Below are 16,536 nucleotides of genomic sequence, written 5' to 3'. Positions count from 1 at the left end.
GCGCGGCCTAGCGGTGAAATCTTAGCATTTCGGATGTAGTCTATAAGAGAACTGTAAGTCGGCTGCTATTAATTACAGCATACTTATTGCTTAAAGTTGCAGTTCATATATTATTAGACGCTTGCGGCTTTATTCTATGCGAATTACGAAGAAAGTCCACCCTAACGAGCGGTGCTCGCGTCCCACAATGCATGGCGGCGCACATGCTGTTGTATATGCACGAATTTGCGAGTACGTACCCAGAGGTGTGTGGTCTCCCTGCGAGATACAAAATGCTATCGACTAGTTGTGCCGTAAATTGGTGCCAGCACATTAGCACACGCGTGGCTATGGCAACACGCTGAACTGCGTATCACGTGTAGAAGCGGTTTCAGTTTCGGGAACTTGGCTTGGCTAAAGACACACTCTTGACTGGTTAATGACTAAAGCAGTTGGACAGGAAATCACGTAGCTATTGCAGGAGAAATAATTGATACTTAGTAAGAATGAATCGTAGGGACATCGGCTTGATAAACAAAATAATACTTTCTGCCACAGTTTACACCCTTTGGAGTGCCCCTTCTGATAACGCGCGTGCCGTTCGTTGCCCCTTCTGCCACACAACGATAATCGTCATCTGCCTTGATGCGTTTCCTTTTTTAACGCTGCGAGCCCGGAACTTTCCAGTAATGAACGGCACGCGCGTCATCAGCACCCTTTGGAGCATAGAGTTTCTCACTACATTACCTAGAGGGAAATCTGGCGCTGCTGCGCTGTGGTACGCATGGGAATGCCGGTATATTGTGGATTCGGATTGGCATCGTTCTCGTGGAGACAGGACACCTTGAAGACGCGCTTGGCAAGTACCGTTCCGTCTGTCACAATGATTCATTTTCTACTAGAACAGCACGCGAAAAGCTGTTTTAGTTTTATTATTACACGAAAACATGTTTTGTTTAACTATGAGAACTTGTTATTGTGTGTACGACTACATGTTACGTAAAAAGTATCAGCAGGCCGCTGAAGTTGGAGGACAGACGACAAGGCTCGCGCTCGCTTTGAAACAGTTGGTCGTCGGTTCTTGCTTTTCTTCGCTTGGTCATGCATAGTGGGTGAGTAAAGATGTAATATGCGTGAATGGAAACATTTTATGAAGATTTTACTTTGAGAACGCGTTATTTGCGTAGCCATATCCACGTTTTAGACGAAGCCTCTTGCAACACCAGCCAACACGAGCCTCGCAGACACATATACCGTCATTCCCATGACGGCACGGTGCCCCCTTAAGAAACTCCCATAGACGGTGGCGCCAGATTACCCTCTAGGTGTTATAGTGAGAAACTCTATGCTTTGGAGTGCCCCTTCTGATAACGCCGTTGCCTTCGTTACTGGAAAGTTCCGGGCTCGCAGCGATAAAGAAAGGAAACGCATCGAGGCAGATGACGATTATCGTTGTGTGGCAGAAGGGGCACGCGTGTAAACTGTTCTTATGGCGTTTTTCACTGGTCGATCTGGAGCGGCCGCCGAAATCCTGGAGCGAGCGCTCGGGTTTCAGGAATCCGAATCGGCCAGCGGAGCGCAAAAACGCTCCGCGGCGGATCACACAGGAAGTCTGTGTACACGTCGCACGAACCGGTTCTGAAAACCATGCCCTACTTCCGTTCTGTACGTTTCCACGGCAACCAAACTCGCCGTCCCCCCTGTGTAATTTGACCGTGGCAGTCGCATAGCCCGTCATTTCCATGTCGCGCCAGCAGGGATTGTGCATGGACAACGCGCATAGAAGTCTTCGTACAGCACCTGCGTCACTTCGCAATCGCTGTTGTCCGCGCTCTCGTCGCTAAACGCGAGCGCTGCAGCAGCACCGAACGCAGCCATCTTGCGAAGCAACACACTGTTGTGCGCACCATAAACTCAATGGTGCGCACCAACCGGGTACCGATTTTGCTTGAAGCCGGAAGTGACGCGAACTATTTCCGCCCGAATCCGCGCCTCGGCGGCGGAGCAAGTCAGAGCGATCCGGCGCGGAGCGAGTTGATCCGAAACGACCAGTGGAACGCGCGAACCCGCTCCAGATCGACCAGTGAAATTCGGATTCGTTGCCACGGAGCAAGAAATCCTGCTCCGAATCGACCAGTGAAAAACGCCATTAGAGTGTATTGCTACGCAGTGGTGGTGTAGCAATATAGACGACCGCACGCCAAGTTTCATCCTAGACGCCAGCGCTCGTTTCTCCCCTGGCGGAATGATTTCATCTCCAACGGGTGTAGGCTTCCGCCGCCGCTTCCCTTCACGGTCGCGCGCGCGTTCAGTTCGCGCTGCGCGCGAAACGTCTCGTGTTCGCGACGGCGCCTCTTCGTCTGCTACGGCGGCGCGCGCTGGCCGCATTGTCGGGAAGCGTGCTACTGCCAGGGGCAGTGCACCGATTTCATCGGTACTGCGGGAACTGAGCTGATATTCTTTACTAAACGTTGTGCCTCGCCAAACTCTGAACCTTCATCGGCGATAAAGGAGTTCCACAAACTTCTTTTGACAGCATGCTTCGTTTGTTCTTTCGAATGGCCGGGGTACTGAGCGCGTGCACGTATTTCTTCACTGTGTGTGCTACCGTAATAAGCAGCGACAAGACGCACTAAGATGTGCGCGCAACGTGCTCAGTCTTTTGTTTGACTCGAAAGGAAAACAAAGCACTCAACAATGATAACTGTGGGGGTCGAACACGATAAAACAAACGGATACGATTAAAGGAAAGGTTAAGACAATGAGCTGGAAGTGATTTTTCTCGACAATCATTCGCGGCACCAGACAGACCCTGCTCGCCGGCGGGGAATTGGACACGTCACGCTCGGAACTTCAGTTAGTATCTCGTCATGTCCCCAGCGGCAACGATGACAGCGCTCATCCTGGAAGGCAGTGAAGTGTAAAATGACTTGATCAGGGATGTGTTCATTCGCAGCACGTCTCAGTCGCTGACGATGGTGGATCGAACCCTATCCGCGGGCGACTGATAGAGGGGATGGTGCGGCAGCGATACTTTCAACGAGCCCCAGACATTTTAAATGATGTTGGCGCCCGGGGATCGAGGCGGCCACTCCAAGAGAGTGACTGCGCGCTGCTCTTCCAGCAGATCTTGCACAACACGAGCAGTGCGGATCGGCCACCTATCGCGTTAGAATATATAGTCGTCTTCCAGAAACGGGCCGTCAAGAATGTATGGAATCAGTACGTCATCTATGACTGCCCTGCAGCGATGAACTTACCTTCGAGGCGTATCAGTAGGCGTCGCACAACGTTTAGTAAAACATACTGGCTCATTTCACGCAGTAACGATGAGATCGGCGCCCTACAACTGACAGTAGAACGCTTCCCGACAAATGCGGCCAGCGCGCGTCGCCGTAGCAGACGACGCCGTTCAAGATCCCGCCCCTCGAGCACCTGCGCGAGCTGCTGCCGCCGCCTGACTCAAGCGCTCGCCGTATCGCGATGCAATGCGCTCCGAGTTTTCCCCTAAATGTGAAACAGACTGTACTACACCCTTCGAATGAAATGTCCACGCGCGCACACGTAGGCACACACCGCGCGCCGCACGAAACGTGCCCAAACACGCGCAGTGCAGGAGGCAATCAAGGCGGTGCGAACGAGAGGTGGGAGAGGGGTACCACCCGCTAATAGAATTTTGCTTCGCATGCGGCGCTCTCAACGCCGGCGCAGCAGCGCCGCTCTCGGTGCCGTTCTTGTCCATAGGCAGTCTATGGGCAGTCGGCATGCAATCTATGGGCAGTCGGCATGCTGGCTTGGGCGAGCGCTCCGTTTTGCATGGCAGGTATACGCTCGGCGGTAGCTTCTGGCGTTTGTTTTCGCGCTCGTGCGGTCTCATATGACGTGGCGTCTTCTACATGGAAAACGGTTCTGCGAGACGTACCGAAGTGGTTTAAGTAGGCATGGCCGGACTTACTGCTGGCGTTGAGGCGGACGGAGCACGCAGCGCGATGTGTGCGCGCATGTTGGAGCTTACAATCAGCCTCGGAGATCAATTGTGTATTTCTGAGAGTTCCATTCATAACGTGACCTTATTGCAGTATTATTATCCTCTCGTTCTAAGCTGCGGTTTAGGAGCAATGAAACATACGCAACGATCGTAACAGCGTGGGTACCGTTCTGCTACGGTAGGAGCTGTGCTGTTGTACTTTGGCAAGCGTTCAACTGTTAGCTGCAGATTACATTGAGTGACTTGGTTCCGTGGATAAGGTTTCCACCCATGAATAAAATGGTTTTGGTTAGTAATAACAGCATATCTTACAGTGTGAACTATGCTTGCCCAGCAATGCTACCGTTTACGAATCGCGCGAGCATCCTAAGCAGTGGTAGGTACTGGATTACAGATGTCTTTGTTCTATCTAGCGCATGGTCCAAGCATGCGGCATCAACGTTTATAGATATATAAACCTTGTACGGCGTGGCTATGCATGGTTGTAGTGCCGTGTTAGCCCGTTTTTTCTTTCTTTTTCGAGAAAGAGGATAACCGAATTTTTTTTTTTTCGGTTGTGTTCGTTCCGTTCTCTACGACGCACTCACACGTATTACGGAAATGTCCTAAAAAAAATAGCCATCGCATTCTTTTTATGCGATCCATCTCGGATATTATGGCTTTACAGGGCAAAAAGGCAATACCGAAGCACATAGCTTATATATGTATCATGCTGGTTCACCAACCGCAGTGATCGCTGTGTTGAGCAGCGCGCCATCGGCCTCATGCAGGAGGCTAGCGTAGACATATAGTGATTTCAAGTCTACTAGGCTTGAAATGCGCGAGAACGATGTCGGTGTATTGCAAATATTTGTTAGCGCCTGCCGCTTATATGTTTCGTGGTTGCCTTAGGTTGTCCGTACACGAGCATGCGCTTATGTTTTAGTCGCTACGCCAAGCGATCAGATACTGAGCAGATTTACCATTTCATACTGGCAATACACAGACGCCGGTTCTCTTCGTTGAATTAAAATTAATATACGCAAAATAGTTCACAACAAATACACACACCGCGGCTAATAATGCGCGTCACATGTTTGCGCCCCCAAGAGATATTTCCGCGTAGTGTAGTTACCGATGCACCGAAAGGCTTCCCTGACGACCTTATATGAACGGACATTGCGTAAATTTCGCTAAGTACGATCTAAAACATCTCGAAATCGTTCCGCAACATACGACAGCAATACTTTCAAGCGTGCCGCGCCGGATCGCACAAGCCAGAGAGGAGGAAAGGCTCGCCGCGGACCCTTTCCGCTTCGCTCGTTGAAAGCGACTATAATCGTTATCGCGCTCACCTATCTGTTTTCAGCATGCTTCCAGTAAACGACATCCTCAGTGCAGATCGAAATATTCTGATAAAAACTGTTCCACAACATTCTTCCCGGACACTGACCTGGTAAGCTTTTCATTGCACTAAAAAAACAAGGGTACAATGAAAATTGGGTCAGTCCCTTTAAAGCTTCTCTACGCATCCCATCATAAGAAACCAACAAAGATATCACGGACAGCATAGGGGAAATTACATGTACTTATTACATTAATTAAAGAAATGATAAATTAATGGAAATGAAAGTGGATGAAAAAACAACTGGCCGCAGGTAGAGCAGTAACCAGTCTTCGCATTACGCGTGCATGCTCTTACCAACTGAGTTACCGCGGCGCCGTTTTCCCACCCACTTTCTGAGATATTTATGTTTATCTATTAAAACAAAACCCGAGAGTGTTAGCCAGCATCACCCCTCACGGCCTTGACGGCGGATGTGGAGCATCCTTTTGTCGCATGCGTCACGTGTACGTCATCTTTTTGGGTGAAGGCAACTAGTTAGTGATCCTGAGTAACTCGATCATCATCATCATCACAGCAGCGGCAGCGCCGGCCGCGCGAGGCTGTAAGGGTTGGGGTCGGGCATGAAATAAATGGTAGCTGGCCCATGCCGTCGTCCTACTCATCCACGCTGAAGTTGTTGAAGGGAGGGACTTGTTCTCATCGAGAACGACGAATATGAGATTTATTTACAATATCTACATGAAGGGTGGAGAATGTTAGTTCATCAGTCTAGCATGACTGAAAGATAATATACCCCGAAGAGCCGGAAACGGCTGCTTAAGAACACTCTGTCCTCCCTAGACCCCTAGGAGAGGGTAAACCCGTTCAACCTTCCACCAATGGGAGCGTCCAAAGTCATCGTCGTCAACCCGCCTTTGAGGGAGAGGGTTCACACACTCCCTTCCGCACTTTGGTTTCGCTGAACACACCGAGGTGAGAGGGTTCTTGTAGACAGGAGTCTCGACCCGAGCAGGCGCCTCGATCCCAGAGCTGACCCCGCAGTCAGTAGCCACCGCGTCTGTCCAGACTGTGGCGACCTCTGGGAAAGCACCGCAAAACATCCCCTTCCAGGAGTTCCCCTGCTCCAAGCAAACCGTGAAGGCGTCAGCGTATCGACTAACAATACACGGCCCGCCGAACGTCACTAGACATGCCGGCGTCGTTTGGCTGTTGAGGTGGCGCATTGTCTTTACAAAGCGAGCCGTCGCAGCGGGCTGGGAAGGGTTCGGAGATCGCTTCTCCGAAGATCGCCAGCCCCCGCAGGCCGATCGTAACAGGGCAAAGAAACAAAAACCAGAAAGCTCGCATTCGCGGTTGCACGGTAATAAGTAAACGCTTCTTGCGGATAGAATGGATTCGAATTGCGCGACGTACGCACGCTGCCTCTGAAATCATGATGCGTTCAAGGCATCCATCCTACTGGCCAGTAGTAAGCAGTTCCACTTAAAAGGCTCGGTATAGTGCGTGCGTGCGTGCTCAGACTCTCTATATACTAGCACAACGCTTCGCTGTATAAATTCCCACTCATTGGATCTGCAGCAATTTTTATTTGTGTGCCTTTTTACGTTTTCTTTCTTTTTGCAAAAATGGCTGTCCAGTATGATGAAAAATCGTATTCTTCCCATATGTTGTGCTCACACCGTGCTTGTGCTTCATTCACAGCGCGGTGGTCTTCACATGCTCCACACTGTGCTAAAGAAATTTTTTTTTTCTTTTTTACATAGCCGATTTTAATGGGTCTTAATGCTGCATGTTCTGCAGTTTCACTAAATATGTTCAAGTGACAAACATTGGCAAGCATACTATTTGCAATAAAGTGTACAATTGGGATTTTAGGACGCAACAGGTGCATAATTAGTCGGACAGACTCTAGAAAAGCTTAAATTTCGGAGTGGCTGGGTTCATTCATGTGAATCTGAACACGCTGCTCTCGTTTCTCATGGCTTTTGGACAGATCAATACTACATGAAGCTTCCAGGTGGGTCAAGGGGCAGAAAAATAGGATTTGACCTACCACGGTCGGGCTGGAGCGAGTGTGGTACCTGAAAAAGTAGCCCTGCGCTCCAGACCCACCTTGTTGACCTACATGAATATACGCAGTGGTCATCGCCATATTAACATACAGCCAAGCGTGTGTCAAAGAATATTGTTCTCCTTTCACGAACGCCAAGAACTACAAAATTTGCAGGGATGTAGTAGTCCAAGTGCCTTAATTTCCATGCTAAGAAAATAGGGTTGTCCCCGTTTGTTTTTTATTATGGTAAAACAGTGCAGACAGGACAGCACACCGTCCTGTCCATTTTCACTCGCCCTGTCGTCTGCGCTGTTTCACCATAATGTACATAAACCAGCTAGCCCTGCTCAGAATCCTTAGGTTTCTTTTAATTGCCCCAGATTTGTAACCTTAAATCTGAAGGTAAAAGCAAACTGTGCATCTCATTCGTTATGTAGATTTAATAGTAATTTGAAAACCTCTATACACCCTAACATCAAATTTCCTCTTTCTTACATGCATGGACATTAAACAAATGTGAAATGCTTTGGTAGATGATTTATGCCATGTTAGCATATGCTATACAGTTGAAACTCGATTTAGCAAAGTGATGATGCTCTAATGATTTTGTTAAATCAGGAAGTTAGTAAAATCAAGAAAGAGATTTTTCGGTCCTTCGAAATCTAAAATTGTAACGTAGTGACATGCAAAAGCTACAGCATCACTGTATTTGCTGCTAATCCGGCCATCTGTCGCACAAATCATGCAATAATGAAAGCAACCACAGCTGGCCCTACCGAGGCGGTATTGAGTCTGCTGTTCCATGCAAATAAAGCTAGGGCCGTGACTAGGGCACCTAGATGTTTTAACGCGATAGCTTTAGAGCGCACACTCAAAGAAAGCCCCGTCTGTGCGAAAATTAGAAAGAAATTACCACTTTTTTACTCATTTCAGGAAAAACTTTGTTAAATCGAGTTCAGCCAAGTTAGTTTCGTTAATTCGGGTTGATGGCGTCATTGAACCCTGTGGGTGCCTGCCGGGGAATCGAGATTGCTTCATTAGATCGAGAACTTCGTAAAATCAGGTTTCATTAGATCAAGTTTTAACTGTAGTTTTCCAAAATACCTCATTTATTTAAGATTTACTCAACAGTTTTAATGATAGATTTAGCAAATTTAAATCAGAATTCAGTGGAAATTAGCAACTTTGCTGCCTCAGTTAGCAACACAGGTAAAGAAATATGATAAAATTGCTCATAGTACTACGTATATTGACTTGTAAAGCCTCACATCTTATGAAAGTTTCTAAATCAGTTTGTTCTGAGCATTAACAAAGCTCATGTGTGTCTTTTATGACCGTTTCGTTATACTGGACCCTTGGCAACTTGCTCAGCACTTTGCTGTTTTACCACCATGCAGTTTGCATGGAGTGTTCGTCCTCGACACTCTAATGAGGGTTGGCGACATACTGGTAGGTTGCTGCCATAAGGCTGCACATGCTATAGAAATCCAGCTTTCCCTCACGTAGGTGTCTAGACATGATTTAGAAGGTTACAGTAGGTATGTTTTAAAATCACATGTGACTAGGAGAGTTCAAGTACAACTTAAAATCAAGAGTTGGAAGTGACTCCTATGACCGTTTTGCAGATTCTCTTCATCACTGCTTGCCATGTGATGTGCAAGAGAGACTCCCAAGGAAGAAAAAGAGCACCTGGTTGCAACGATGCTGTGCGTAACTTTGAACCATTTGCAAGAACGTTCCAGTGTGGCAGTAATGCTCCCATGAACCCAGCCAGCAAATGCAGTTTTTTTCGAGTGCAAAGCCAAACCCCCTTTTCAATGTTATGAATAGAATGCGGAGCATGGTGCGCACACATATGTGTGAAATTGACAAAATGGAGCCCAGAAATGTGACTGCTGCTATTACACTGCAACTGCACTGTAAAGACTATTCAGCAAAAACATTTATGTTCAATAAGATCAGTAATCTATAAAATCAGCTATACTTTTGTTCCTCGGAATCTTGCAAATGGAATATTCAGGTAATGTATGTCAGACACACTTTGCAACTTCCTGTGATTGTGTGATTTGAACAAGGGGAAATGTTATAGCCACGACACACTTCATGGGTAAGTGCCAGCCTCGGTAAAACTACAGTGGCTTATAAGCTTCACATTACGTACTCTTGTCAAACAACTGCATGGTCTGGCCACCTTCAATGAACTACTTCTAATTAAGTGCCGAGTATATCATGCCTTGCAAATTACCTTCGTATGCGAAATGGCTGAAATAAAGTTGCACACATACAATGAAACAATCCATCTGCGAAAGACAGAAGTGCTACTATAATACATAGCAACACACAACATATGCAATTTGGGCTTATTTGTAGACCATTTGGGAAAGGATGAACAGGATACATCTATAGACGTACATAATATGAAGGATTTATGAGGAAATAACACAAGTTAGGGACACTCGCAGCACTTCAAGAAAGGGCTTATATAGCTTGCGTAAGGGGGCCACTTTAGCTTTAAGTGCAATAGTGATGGCCTAATTTAGACATCAGTATCAAGAATCTGCTGCTCAGTTGCTTCAGCAAGTTGTTTACTGCATGAATGCTTTAACATCACATTTTTGTGGACTATTTCCTCTCTAATCAACAAATTTATAAATGCAGGTACAAATAACATTTTCTAAATTCATGTTGGTTTCTAAAAAAATATATGATTTTGTTATTTCATTACAGTATTATAGAAATAAAAACAACAAACAGTGATTGAAAGCATTGTTTTTAATGAAATAAGAATGACTATTACATAACTGCCAGCTTTATGTTTCACAAATACACTCAATTTTGACAAGCTCACAACATGGTTTGCTGTTTGACAAAATTCCACCAGTGCTCACATGGCTAAAAAATTTTGTACTCAAAAGATACTTTTCCAAAAGAAATGCAAAAGATGATCAAGTGTCTCAGTTAGGAGAGATGGCATGGAGTGACCCAGAAACAAAATGGTAGTGCAGCAATGCACCACGGGCTCTGACATGGACCGTGAAGTGAATATATAAAATACAAAGAGGCTTAGCATTGCTTCATAGAATGTGCCTGGAGGTGCACAGCAAAAAGCAAGTATACAAACAAAAAATGTGGCATGAATATAATCGCTGCGCACGCTGATGGTCGGCAGACTGAGTTTGCTGGCATCGCCTGTCATACTACAAGGACTTTTTATCGCCTGAGCTCAATGTGGGCGGCCCGTTTCTCACCAACAAATTCTATACAGATCATCAGTGCCCTGCTGGCATAGTGCGACCGCACTTTCACATCACAAAGTGAACAGTGCTCAACCAAAAACTGGGATTTATACAGCCTATTTTTTCAGGACCAACTCGGCTTCTCCCTTGGGGGGTAAATCACAGATGGCAAACAGTACAGATTTAAAGATCACAATGATAGGAAGAGGTGTTTCATGTACACTAGTATGCTTGCTTCCTAGCATATGATTGATAGACAGGGAAGGAATACATGGATCAGGGGATGGTGACGATGCTGTAGTGTGTTGCCTCCATCTCTCCTTGTTTTGGACATGGACATGGGGGAGGTTATCCTTGAAACAACTAATGTCACTCAGCATGGCACGGATGTACCATGACACTAACAACAGCATTCTTTGGCGGTTTCCATTTGCCGAATTTGTTTGCTTTAGAGCACCATTGTGGTCGGTATCTTTGAATGTTTAACAATGGCACCATGCTTATTTCAAGCAAGGGCCCACACTACTTTGTTATGTTGCCCCGATTCTTTCATTCATATTTTTCGTTTCTCAAGTATATTTCACTGGACAGTCAGCCCATTGGATCCTACAAAATGACAATTCAACGCTTTTCTCTTGTGGGGTGGTCTTTTGACATCAAAAGGAGGTTATTCACGGTATTTTTACCAATGGCCTCGCTGACGCTTTTGAACTATGGTAGGGAAATACGTTTCTGAGGCAACAGCAAAGCGAAAGGTGGTAGCATCATCAGACGGTTTTCCAAATCAAGTACTGGTAGTCCTTGTCTGAACACAATGAGGATCGTTGTTTTTTTCCTTGTTTGTGCCCTATTACAATGTTTAATAAGTTTCTGCTCCTTTCAATAAACTATCTATAACTAGGGACACTTGAATAATGAAATTTTAGACTCAATTAGGAATATCTGAGAAAGGAGACATCCGAATAATGAATGGAATATTTTCTAATTTCTAAACTAAGTGAAAGATGAAGCTTGCGCGGAAGTTAGTTTTGTTATCTGGAGCACCACGGCAATATCAATAACACAAGGGAACAGCATGTCAACAGATGCACGTACAGTGCTGTATTCGTTGGAGAAGTGTGATAATACAGCACCCCACATTGATTTAAAGGGATGCACACATAATGAGAATGTCCGAACAGAATCGGAGACAACAAATTGATGTATAGTCTGCTTAAAAGTGAATTTTTACTGAGTGACTGAAAATTATTCAGCTAACTTATCTGCCCCATGTGTTCACACAGAAACTGGTGCCTTTGCGCAACTGTAGCCCTCCTGCAGCAGAAACACTTGGAATGTCCTCACTTGCACTGGTTTTCTCCCTCCAGAGTGTTCGTGTCCCTTATATTCAAACAGAAACAAATATTCCACAATTTAGGATACTGATTTCTTGAATCGATAGCAACAGTTCGATTCATATTTGAAATTTTGAAATTTACACACCCGTATTTATAATTGAGACTTTGCTGCATGCTGGATGGTTTAATTTGCAGCGTAGCAAGTGATCAATACGAGTTGGTTTATGGTAGATGGAACATTTTTAGAAAGTTGCCACTTTGGTTACCTTTTGTGTCGAGAAATGGGAGGGAGCTAACTTTTTTACATTTCAATGTGAACTTTATGCAAAGTTCATTGGCATTCATGTGGTTGGGAAGGTTTTCAGCTTATGATTTTACGATACAGAAGCAGTCATCTATGTACTGAGAAAAAATATGGAGTTAAACGTATGCAGTATTGAGCATTTCCTCAAAGCCATGGTGACCAAAATTGAGGCCTTTGCAAATGTTCTTTTATCTGGCCATAGTATTCAACTCTGAATGAAAATTAAGTACGCAAGAGTTAGAGTTCCAGGAGGTGACAGATCTCGTGCACTAGGGAGACTGGACAACCATCATATTCAAGGCATACAATCAAACTCAGCTAAATGAAGTCTTTTAAATTCCCTGTCAGGCTCCCATAGACTTCAATGTACCAAAGTTTCCTCCACAGCAAATTACCTTTTGAAAGCTCTCCCAGTTCAATAGAACTTCTTGAGGTGAAATCACTCAATCTACCAGAGAAGAAACAGAAACACACATAAAAGCACAGAAACTATATTTATGATGTTATTTAACACTATACTCCGTCTCGCAGGTCATTTGCAGCATTGCCAAAGGCACGAGGCATACAAAGGCAACATCTTTGTGTAGAGGAATATAGTTCCTGGCATAACTGCGATTAATGGCACGATCAGAGAGTTTTGTTTTTGCTCGGTACATGATAAGCTACAGCGATACACGACATCTTAGAACGCTTGCACAGGCACATCATATACGGCAAATTTAGCAGCCGCTGAGCAGATGATATGGCATGGATGAACACATCTCAAGGGGCATTCAGCCTTCCTATTGGCTAACGAATCCTGCAGCTTCCACAGTGATGCAAAAGACTTGTGAAATTGAGTAGAGCGGTCAGGAAAACAAACTCATTTCCCGATTCCAGACCCTAAACAGCCATAAAAGTGCAAAAATCATACAAGACCTGCCAAAATCGGGCAAAACCATGGGGGACACCATTATGTATTATGCTCGGCTACTGCGTTGACAAGCTAGCTTTATCTGCTGTTAGGGTTCACTGGAAAGCTAGTACACTGCTGCTTCACTAATCTCCGACACACTATTCAAGCTCTTTTTCGTCTCTGTCATCATCATCATCAGCCTATTTATGTCCACTGCAGGACGGGGGCCTTTCCTGGCGACCTCGAATTACCGGTGTTGTGCAAGCTGACTTTATCTTATGCCTGTAAACTTCCTATTTCACCACACCACCTAATTCTCTAATGTCCTGGACTGCAATTCCCTTCCTTTGGCACCTATTATAGAAGTCTAATAGACCACTAGTTATCAGCCCTATGCATCACAGTGCCTGCCCGTCTCCATTTTTACCCCTTAATGTCAACTAAAATATCAGCTACCCCGTTTTCTCTCTAATCAGCACCATTGTCTGCCTGTATCTTAATGTTATGCTTAACATTTTTTGTTCCATCGCTCTTCGCACGGTACTGATGCTTTGGCCGGAGTCCAATCTTCATCAGGAAATTATAGTATGGATAAAATGCAATGATTGCACACTTTTTTTTAAACCAAAGCTTTCTTTGCCTCTTCCTTCAACTTCCCACTGCTGCTGCTGCTGCTGCCCGGCACACCGCGACGCCGGGGGGGGGGGGGGGGGGGGCTATGAGGGCGTTGAGCGTGTGTATACATGACAGGAGCGAGTCAGACAGGAAAGACAAGAGAAACTCATTTTCACCCCACCACGTCACAATGCCCTCTGGAGCTCCCAGGGCGTTGCTACATTAGCCTCTTGAAAGCTGTAATTATCCGTGACTCCCCTCAGAAGCATTGCAGAAACTGCAGTGCTTCCTTTTCTGCTAAGGTGGGAGTCCAGAGCGGAGGTAGATAGAACTGTAGGGAGGAGGAAGGCGAAGAGACAGTTCCCATACAAGGGAGTGGGGGGGGAGGGGAGGTGACGTGAGAAGGCAAGGAAACCCTACTACTATACAACAGCGGTTGCGGGGAAACCGGATAAGCTTAAGTTCAAGGTACAGTACGTTGCTGCTATTTCTGAAAAAATAAACACCATGGAAATATGTCAAGCGGACAAACTATGCAGGGTGTGCAAAAGCAGAGCCGCATTAAAGTGCACCGCAGGCTCCAGGCAACACCACGACAAAACAGAAGTGGTTGACTGTCAAATCGACACTTCTGTGCCCGCTGCAGTAGCTTTGCAGCTATGGCATTGCTAGAGGTCGCGGGTTTGATCCCAACCACAGCAGCCGCATTTCGACGGGGGCAAAATAGGAAACGCACGAGCACTTCGATTTTGGGACACATTAAAGAACATCACGAGTGTCAAAATTAATCCGGAGTCTGCCACTACGGCGTGCCTCTTGATCAGATCGTGGTTTTGACAAGTACAGACCCATAATCCAATTCAAGTTTAATGCTTCTGCCACGGTGGGATGTGCCATGCGAGACAATGACAATGCTCAACCCTCTCAGAGGTTATGAAATATGGCGCACAATGCCTCAAGCAAACACCTCTCCCTGTGTGTTCTGTGTACTACGCAGACAAACACCAGTGGTGCACACAAGGCAACGTTTAACATCAACTCACGACTCTCGCGTTAGACTAAACGTTGAAGAAATTAAGCTTTAGCCATCAACATCAACGCCAATTATCGTCAATCAAAGCATCCAGCATGGAAAGCTTCGCTTGCATCGAATCCCACAGTGCGTGGATCTGCATAATTTTTTTTCAAAGATAGCGGTAAGCTCCGTAGCGAGTGCTAATGGCAGTAGCCCCAAGTAAGAAGAGAAAAATTCATTCATAAGAGTGGAAGGCTCGAACATTTGCCAAGGCAGCAACCAGAAGGAAAAAAAAAAACACTGCCAAGAAAATTGGTATCTCAGCTAGGTCATTGTCAATAACACTCAAATATAAAACAAGCATCTCGAAGGTGCTAGCATTGGGTGCATCCGTGCAATGAGAGAAAACCACCCAGCTGAAGGCATGAAGATTTTGACAAGGCACTTTACACCTAGTTTTGTGGAATGAGGACAATGATGATCCCGATCAGTGGAAGCATGACCCAATAAAAGACACTCAACTACATCTGCACACTGGGCTTCAGTGATGACCTCAAGACAAGCGAACGCCAGGTGGTTAAACTAGTTCAAGGAGTGTCATCACAACATCAGCAAAGTGATGTGCGGCGACTCTGAAAGTGTGTCATCCTACAATGCACACAAGACCAATCTGTTTTACGAGATGTTGGCCAGGGCACTTCAATTGAAGGAGCAATGATGACATGAGGGGAAGCAGAGTTAAAAACAGTGCAGAAACCAAGATTGTCAATGTAAGCGAACAGCCCAAACGAACTAACAAACAAATGAACAAGCGAACAAACATTTTCCTTGAAGAGTCTGACGACTGGCTACCAGCAAACCACAAAACTGGAAAAAAGAGGCAAAGAAAGCTATTCACTTTAAAAGCACATCATTGTTCTGCTCTGCACAAATATCGATGGGTTGAATAAGCAGCCTCCACTTTTTCATCGACAAGAGCAGCAAGCCATGCTGCTTTAAAAGCATGTGAAGCCTGCTGGCGAAGAAAGTCTCAAATAGCCGTTTGTGGATGATTCAAGCCACTTTTGTTCACTGGCTCATTGCATTTGACAAGGATATTACGAGGCAAACCCGCAAGGTTTGTTTGGTTGTGAACTGTTCGGCACATGACATGGACATTCTCGAACTCATGAATGTTAAGTGAATTTTTTTCCACCTAAAAGCACTTCACTCATCAGCCTCTAAATCAAGGTTTGATCCAGTGTGTGGAGCATGCCCACCATTCAAGGCTAATTGAGTGCATTTGGCCGTGCCACCAAAGTAAACTTGTTCATGGGAGTGCAGATGATTACGAATGCCTGGATGTCGATGCGGCACGAAGTTATAAACTATATTGTGCGTGTGGAGTCTCATCCTGAAAATCAGCCCCCGACTAGTCCAAATAATGATGCATAAGCCCGCAATGAAGGCGATGTTGGCTAGGAGTTAGCCCCAGGGACAGCCAGCAGTGTTCCTGACAGAGTTGCCATATGGCGTCGCAACTCCACGACTATGTGGACACCAACATGGACTTGATTGACCATGAAGAGCTGGATGACAATGAGATCTTTAAACGCTTTCGTGATGCTTCCATCGCGCATAATGTACACAGCGCATTGCAAGTGATGGACTCCTTTGACACATTCCGCTGCATTCTTGGCGCTCACGACGACGACGTTGCAATGCAGCTCATCAACTGAAAGCAAAGCATTCAGTCACTGCTGGCGCAAAAGCATAAACAGGTGAAATTATTTATGGAAATAAGCAGC

The 16,536-nt window shown here is 45.8% G+C and overlaps 1 protein-coding gene across 4 annotated transcripts in view; it reads right to left on the bottom strand.

The window, feature by feature from the left end:
- Positions 1-10,101: 10,101 nt before the first annotated feature.
- U4-U6-60K (U4-U6 small nuclear riboprotein factor 60K) overlaps positions 10,102-16,536 on the bottom strand; it is an 89,000-nt gene continuing 82,565 nt past the window's right edge. For 2 of the 4 annotated variants that reach the window (XR_012828471.1, XM_075692636.1), the window contains 2 exons: positions 12,620-12,672; positions 10,102-11,963 (listed from right to left, as the gene is read on the bottom strand). Coding sequence is in view for 2 of the 4 variants with exons in the window: in XM_075692636.1 (XP_075548751.1) it covers positions 12,668-12,672 (5 nt within the window). In the remaining 2 variants the exon portion in view is untranslated. Of the gene's footprint in view, positions 12,673-16,536 lie in introns of all 4 variants that reach the window. The other 2 variants (XM_075692628.1, XM_075692660.1) reach the window with 1 other exon arrangement.

The sequence above is a fragment of the Dermacentor variabilis genome, chromosome 1, assembly GCF_050947875.1.
Source record: "Dermacentor variabilis isolate Ectoservices chromosome 1, ASM5094787v1, whole genome shotgun sequence".
Taxonomy (NCBI): domain Eukaryota; kingdom Metazoa; phylum Arthropoda; class Arachnida; order Ixodida; family Ixodidae; genus Dermacentor; species Dermacentor variabilis.
This window is presented reverse-complemented; position numbering and strand designations above follow the sequence as displayed.